Genomic DNA, 8463 nt, shown 5'->3' on the forward strand with positions numbered 1-8463 from the left:
GCTTTAACTCAGACTTACTTTGTGTATCAGTGGTCGGCGTGAACAACCTCCAGTGGCAGACCACCGCCATGTTCCGGCCATTCGTTGAGGTCAACGCCGTCGGGCCGCACCTGGCTGACAAGAAACGCAAATTCAGCACCAAGACCAAGAACAACAACTGGTCACCAAAGTACAACGAAACATTCCAATAGTAAGTCATGACTGGAAAAACAGGACTAAATTAACTCAACAATCCCCAAACAAGTGTGTGGCTTTTCACATGTCACTGTCACAATCATTATTGTACTTTGACACACTATTAATGATGAAGGGGGGGGTTAAGGTACTGTATTATCTGTGTTTCGGTTGTCGGCATTGGTTTCTTTGTTTTCGGATAAGAATTTTCATTTTGGGGCATCACAAATAAAACCTTTATGGATATATAAGTAATATTGCAACATTCACACACTAAGTAAATAAAACATAAAAATACAATTTTAGTCTCATGGCAAAGGCAATGTAACATTAACTGCCATACCGCAGTACAAATGCATTAAGAAGCTGTTAAGAGTAAAAAATAATAATAATAAAAAATTCAAAGTATATTACCGTATTTTCCAAAACTATAAGGCACACCTAAAAGCGTTCAATTTTCTGAAAAGCCGACAGTGCGCCTTATATATATATACAGGTATATATATATATATATATATATATACAGTATATATATCAATATTCAGATTTCTTGGATGTAGTATTTTAAATGTTCTGTAAAGCGGCTTGTTACAGCTGCAGCGGTTGTGAAAGATCTATATGAATATAGCTATAATGTATTGTATTCCCTTTAGCATAGCTTCATCTAGTTGATGCATAACGCAACTGCAGCCACTCTTGTAGCTTCTATTGTATGCGCCTCACAATGTGATGCACCCTGTATATGAAAACAGTTTTAAAATATGCCAATCATTAAAGGTGCGCCCTATACTCAGAAGTGTCTTATACTGCGGAAAATGCGGTATCGTTGTTGTATACTGTAAGACATTTATGAAATCTTAACTCTGATGACAAATGACCAAGGTAAACAATCTCATTTCAAAATCTTCTTATCCTGATAAATAAATTGAGGGTGTATGATGTGAAGACAGTGTAAATTCTGACAACTCAAAGTTGTCTGAACAGGGGAATTTTCCAGATAATAGCTGGAGCGGGTTCCACAAAACAAATTCATCGAGACCCACAACCTCGTGGATGATTACTGTAGTTACGTTCAGAAAAAAAATGCTAACCTACTGAAGAACGGTGAAAGGTGAACTGCTGTTCACTGCATTTGTCAATCATATGAGATTTCAGCTTTGCATTCCCTCTTTCCCATAGCGTCTTGAGCAACGAGCATGGGCCGGAGGCGTACGAGCTGCATGTGTCGGTGAAGGACTACTGCTTCGCCCGCGAGGACCGCATCATCGGCATGACCGTCATCCAGCTGCGCGAGCTGGCTGACTCAGGCAGCTGCGCCGCCTGCTACCCGCTAGTGAAGAGCATCGCCATGGACGAGACAGGCCTCACCATCATGCGGATACTCTCGCAAAGGACCAACGACGAGGTGGCCAAGGAGTTTGTGCGTCTCAAGACGGACACACGCTCAGCCGAGGAAGTGTCGTAATGCGAATTTAGGGTGTGTGGGGGTGGGGAAAAAATGCAGTATTTCATTTGAATGGTTTTGTCCTACAGATGAGAATGACTGGAATGGTGTTCTACTTGAGATGATCCAAAGCAGGATGCGAGCAAAGGAGTTGTTTGTTTGTTTGTTTGTTTGTTTGTTTGTTTTTGTGCATGTGTGTAAGAAAAAAAAACATCTGTTGGAATGTTCATTTGAATACTACAAGTACGTACAAGTGTTTACTGACCATATGCTTATTATTAAGTACCATATTCTATCGGTTACGTTCAAGCAGACAAAATATCTTTTGTACACTTGGTCTTTTTTTGAACTGAGATTTGTTCCAATAAAGTGCCAAACCAGTGGAGTTACAACAACAACAACAAAAAATGAAATGAAACAAAAAAGAACAAAGCAGACAGGAATTGTGGCGATGAACTAAGTATGTTGGAAAATTTGCTCGATGATCCAGTGTAAGTCACTTTATGACTGTGTGGCATTCTGATTGTTGCAGTCTCTCGTTTGTCTGTTTGTTTGATATATATTTTGCCACCCAGCGTTGTAAAGTTCCTTGTTGTGTTTTTAAATTATATTTTTTTGTTATTTGTTGTTTATTAATTTATTTCTACGACACGTTTGCCACCCAACTTTTTGGCGAGTTGTGTTTTTGTATGGCTTTGTTCTGCATTCATTTACATTCCTCCACCCCGTTCTTGTCACCTTGCACTGTTGCACCCAAGATTTTTTGTCATTTTTTAATTATTATTATGCCCCTCCAAAAAAATCGAGTCCCCTTTTGTCATTTGAACCACCCTTCACTGTTACAACATCCCTTATTTTAGAAAGAAAAATATATATATTTGGGCCACCAACACTATTTCGGGGTCCTTTATCTTATTGTACTTTTTCCTACCAAGCACTGTTGTGGAGTCTTTTGTATCTTATTTTTTTACTTTTTGCCACCTAGACGTATTGTGGAATCCCTGTTATTGTTTGGTTTTCGCACCCAGCACAGTTGTAAAGTTCCTTGTTTTTAATTGTTGACCTTTTTAATGGATTGCATTTTGTATTTGGTTGTCACACAGCACTGTTGAGGAGTCAGTTGTTTTTGCGTTTCATTATTTTCTTTCAAGTGTGTTTTGCTTTGTCACCCAGCACTGTTGCACGTCCTCTCGGTTGCGTCTTTCCCATGTTCCCACGGTAACCACCAAACAGGGTCCCGATCCCCGAGCCTTTAAACTCTTTGTATCGTAAGTCCACCGCAAGGAATTTGTTTTGATCTTATTTTGAAATGGCGACGACTGCTACGTAAACCTTCATAGGTGTTTGTAATTTTATAATCATGACATATCTGACAAAAGACTCCAGAAAGAAGGATTAGTCGTTTATTTTTTCCTCCTTTTTTGTTTCTTTTGAATTGGTAGCTTCTGGCCTTTTTGAATGACCACTGTGAACATGAGCTTTGGAAGGCAAGCTTACGCCGCATCATTTCACGTCATATTTTTTGATTGTTTAAGTTCCTGATAAACTGCCAAAGTTGTTTAGAATCTTTGTACAAAAACAAACGCAATCCATTCCATAAATGGAGATATATACAGTATATGTATATGTACATGTTTTTATTTGCCGCGGACCTGGAATGCGAGCAAAATATGAGAGTGGCACATGTTCCTTTAAGATAGAGAGAGCTGGAGAGAGAAAAAACACTCAGCTTCTGTCATTATTTTTCTTCATAAAAAGGAAAAAGTTTAACATTTTTGGTAAATATGCAACATTCCTATGTATTGCACTGATGGCAAATTGTATGTCATGTAAATATATTTAGTGAGATATTGTACAAAAAGTCTACTTTTCTTCTATGTGCATAAAGTATGTGCAAATGTGCTCGCAAATCTCGATCATTTCGCAAATCAAATATGCACTAGGGCTATCATGGATGACACATTTTTGGAGTCCATCCATCAAGTTTCAACACCACTTATCTGAACAGGCGGGGGGCTGGAGACTATCCCAGCTGACTTGGAGCACAAGGCGCACTACACCCTGAACCTTCGCAGGGCACATATAGAGACAAAAACCATTCACACACATCCACACTCTCACTGAGTGGGAACCGATCCCACGCTACCCACACACAAATCAGGCAAGTGTGCCACTTACACCATCAGCGACCATTTTTGGAGTGTTTACCTGCTTTGGTAGGTGCTGCATATTTTCTTCAAAAAGAGATCAAATGAGCTCAATGGTTGATTTGTGTGAACGATCACATCTATGAAGTGAGATAAATATGGCTAATACAGTAGTTAGTTCATACGGTACCCATTGTGGCAAGGACATAACAATATCCGGAATCTACAATAGTTTATGATCTGTGTCACTTTTTGATTAAAAAAGACATATCAAAATTTTGGGAACAGTTAGGGAACAGACATGTTAATATTTCAGTCAAATGCAACTGTGTGAATATACTGAATATTTTGATAAGCACCTTTACTTTAGAAATTTAGAAATGCATTGTCCATCCAGCCACTGTTGTTTAGATTTTTTTTCTTATTTAACATCCAAGAAGAAGGCGATGCTCTGCATTGTCAGGTTGTTTGCTTTTTTTTCCCCCAAGTGAGTATTTTATTCTCTGCTGTGCTCTACTTACTCTGATCAGAATCAGAATCAGAATCAGAATCATCTTTATTGGCCAAGTATGTAGAACACACAAGGAATTTGTCTCCGGTATAACACGCTGCATTAGTATCATCGTAAACAACAAATCATTGAACCATTTTAGAGTAACCAGTAGCAGTATTTGTAGTACAAGAAGAGTGACTACGTCAGTGACTGTTTAAGGAGTTAATGGCTAGAGGGAAGAAGCTGTTTAAGTGTCTACTGGATTTGGTGCGCAGGGATCTGTAGCGTCTGCCTGAGGGGAGTAGCTGGAAAAGGTGGTGGGCAGGGTGCGGGGGATCCAGGAGGATTTTCCGTGCCCTTGTCTTGATTCTTGCAGTGTGCAAGTCCTCAAGAGTGGGTAGGGCGGTGCCAACGATTTTTTCCGCCGTCCTAACTGTCCGTTGAAGTCGGATTTTGTCCTTTTTTGTGGCGGCCCCAAACCAAACCGTGATGGAAGAACACAGGATTGATTCAATGACTGCCGTGTAGAACTGTCGTAGCACCTCCTGTGGCAGGAGGATAATTGGCAAAGCGAAAGAAGTAATGCTTGTCGGTGGCAAATAAGACCCAGCAATGTTTTAATGCCTGGCGAGTGCTCTTTATCTTCAGTACTTTATTTTGCTTTTCTGATTTAATGAGGTGGCACATGTATACACTTGATTGAAACAGATCCAATTAAATGTAAACAGTTGAGCCAGCATCTTCAGTTGCAAAGAGAAAAAAATCTGTTTACTGAGAGGATAAGGCGCAAAGTCCAGAGCGAGGTATACGTGAGCTTATTTGTCTTTGAGAGTTTCTTGTTTGGGTCTGAGTATATGATAATTTTATGTATTAAAGACAAAAATGCAAAAGCACCACCATATGCTTAACGACAGTATGCCCTTCATCTGATACTTTCAATTCATTTTCAATGAAGTGTCAATGAACATTTGGCAAAGAGAGGGCCGATGAAAACTAGCTTTTAGCGAATTCGTGTATATTTACAGTACTTTCCATAAGAAACAATTAATATACTTTGTCTCTTTTTAAAAATGATGACATTGGAATAAAAATGATGCTCTTTTTTTTTTCTTTAATGCCCTTAAGATGCCACCATAAGCTCTGCTTCTAGCGGAAGAGCAGCTAGCTACATTGGTTTGCCTGTTGCAAGCTTAATATACGCAAGGTGAAAATCACACTGATAACACCATTGACCTCCGATGAACGAGCACAACGCAACGAGAGATTGAATCCAGATCTTCAAGCAATAACATCACTCACATCAAAAAAGCATCACACGCTCTGACATTTTTTAGCGACGCACTTATTGGGTCATTTGTTAAGCTGTTATCAGAGCGTTCAGTCCTTAGCACTTATCTTGATGGCGGAGGTGGGGTCAACCAGATAATGTCAGTCAGCCTGGAGAGTCGAAATATGTATTTTTCATTCCAGAAAGAACATTCCCGGCCGAATATGAAAATAAGTGCTGGGAGAAAGCAGGAAGCGATAAAATTGCATTCACAGAAGAATGAGCAAGGAAGCAGGGGTCAATTTGTAAGACTTTGGGTTGGAATGTTAGAGTTAAACCAATCGTACTCCGATATGATGCTATAACGAAACAGTTGTTTCCAAAATTTGGAAACTGATAGGAAACATACTTGATAGGAATCCATAGGACAGAGAAGGGTAAATACATTTTCAGACAACACTGATAAACATTCATTATGATTTCCACGAAAAATAGGGGAAATACAGAAAAAAAAAGGTAAAATCCAAAATATAAAAAAAATATTGGGGGGGAATGAATATGTGAATCCTCGGGTGCCAGACTGTGAATATGCTGGGATTGAAGTTTAAGTTGTAATTTCACCATTCACCACGAGATGGCAGACATGGCTTTGTTGCACTAACACCGGGCCTCAAGTGGCTCGTACCTGGCATAGGATAACAAGAAACACTTTGTACACAAAGAAGCGAACCAAGATCCAGAATCCCTCAAAACCTTTTGTTCAATGTGGGGTCGCCATTAAAATGTAAAGGACGGAAGGACCTAGCAGTTGGTTGTAAATTGAGGCCACAGCATGTGTGTGGGTGCGTGCGTGTGTGTGCATGCACATATTTGGAATCGTATCGAGCCTGCTGATTTCTTTTACAGTTCAGATGACATGAGTACAATAAAACTAGGAGGGAAAAAAAGAGAGAATAAATTATCCAGAACTTAGGCGAGGGGCCACATGGATCATGCATGTCCATCTGTGAGGAGATAATGGGATGCAGCAAGCTGTTACTGTATGTGTGAGTAGCAGTGTGAGTAGCACCCCATACACATACTGTATATAGCACCCAACCTGGACTTTGCTGTGCCCTTCAAAGAGGAATGCTGTTTATTTTTGAAGGGAAAGATTGATGGGGCTTACCTCTAGGGATGGATTACTCGATCGCTGACGGACTGTATTTCTGACAAGCCTGAAACTGGACCATTTCAAAGAGTCTAGAAACTTCTTTAAAAACTTTCTACACTAAAAAAATAAAAAATAAAAATACTCAATCTCATCAGTTCTTTGTTGGTCTACTCAAAGTTTTGTAAACATTTGCTCTGCAGTTACTGAACAAGCAACCAAGTCTAACACCCTATATCACACCTGGTATCTTTGAATTTGACATTTTTTCCAGGTAGAAAGCATTTGCTGCAAAATGTACAAATACATCAGAAGCGGAGAGGAATAGAAATAGAAACAAAGTGACGTTTTAGTGAAGCAATGGCTTGAAGATGAAAATTTGATAGATGAGGGAGTAAAACTGTAAACCAATCAGAAGCCTGAAAAAAGTCACTCCATGAAAAGACCCAACAACTGGAGACAAGGAAGCTCATACTGTACAGGATCTGTTTTCCCACATCCTTCATTGCCCTTGGCTCAAGGTTCACCAAAAAAATAAGAAAAAAGGAGTTGTAATTGGAGTTGCAGTTCGCAGTGCTTTAGGACTGCACTGCATCATCCTGCGACCACTTTGAATGGACCAAAGTGCTCAATGAAAGCATACCGAGGGAACGTGTTTTGTTTTGTCATCCAAGTGACACCAAATGGGATCATAAGGCCATTAGACGAGTGTCATTGACCTTCTGGTGTTTGCCGCCTTGATGATGGGAGTTGTTGAAGCCGCTGGGGTAACCAGTCATTGTCGCGTCGTGATGTGTCAGGTCATGTCACGGGCGCAAACTATGCTGTAATTGATTCCGCCGCGTGGCAGCTTTATAGCAAACACACTTGACGACAAGGACGCCTCATTTGTTCAACCCTGCAGAACGCTCTTCTCAACTGAGCGCGCGCACACTCATGTGTGCCCATCTGGTTGGGATGACAACGACAATTGCAATTGTGAGTAGATTACATATGCTGATGTGAGAAAAAAAATCACCTTGTTTCTTTCCCTGTGTTGTGAATCCACTTAATCATCCAGAATTACGCTGCATCGAGTTATATTTAACGCTGGCATGCTTTCTCTGACTCCATCTATGAAATATAGTATACTTTCTTAGCCTTCAAAACAACAGCCGAGCGATAGTCCTCACTCTCGACCCGGATGATAAGAGAAGGTTATGGCTGCGCACTAAGCATCTGTGTCCTGTGGGAGTGCAGACAAGCAAAATTGTGTACATTGTCTTTTTAGAAGCAGGTAGTGAGTCCACAAATCTATTGGTACTCTATTAAAAAGAAGACATTTTCAGCCATACTTGCTGTGATATAAAATGTTAAAAATGGCTTCTTGTTTTTTTAGCTGCACGGTAGCCAATAAGGATGCTGACAACGACAATGCTTCCAAGTCAAAATATGGAGAATGGGATAGAAGCAGGACTGATGATTGTGAGAAAAACATTCTCGGTTTTAGCCAATCAGAAGAAGCTTGGAGTAAGCCATTTCTTGAAAGGTCAAAGCGGCAGCTAAGGAAAAGAGAGAATCCCATGTGTGATCAGTCCGTGACGGGCAATGAACCATTGATAGAAATAATAAGAAACGCCGAAATCGTGGTTACAAAAAGATGACATTTTAAGAAAAGCAGCCGCAATAGCAACAGCAGCAGTTAAGCGAGAGAAAACAATGTGACTAATCTTGAATTCACACTTGACAGGGATTGAATGGCCGCAGTTTTCTTGTTTTACACCTCAACAGACGGTATTTTTGCAGTAA

General features: G+C 40.0%; 1 protein-coding gene across 3 annotated transcripts in view; it reads left to right on the forward strand.

The window, feature by feature from the left end:
• unc13c (unc-13 homolog C (C. elegans)) overlaps window positions 1–3520 on the forward strand; it is a 110819-nt gene extending 107299 nt beyond the window's left edge. For all 3 annotated transcript variants that reach the window (XM_086107360.1, XM_086107361.1, XM_086107359.1), the window contains 2 exons: window positions 31–190; window positions 1354–3520. In XM_086107360.1, the coding sequence (XP_085963486.1) occupies window positions 31–190; window positions 1354–1639 (446 nt within the window). In that variant the 3' untranslated portion in view covers window positions 1640–3520. The remainder of the gene's footprint in view (window positions 1–30; window positions 191–1353) is intronic.
• The last annotated feature ends 4943 nt before the right edge of the window (window positions 3521–8463 follow it).

Source organism: Hippocampus guttulatus, chromosome 3, assembly GCF_054856545.1.
Source record: "Hippocampus guttulatus isolate MCC_2025c chromosome 3, RoL_Hgut_1.0, whole genome shotgun sequence".
NCBI classification, from domain to species: domain Eukaryota; kingdom Metazoa; phylum Chordata; class Actinopteri; order Syngnathiformes; family Syngnathidae; genus Hippocampus; species Hippocampus guttulatus.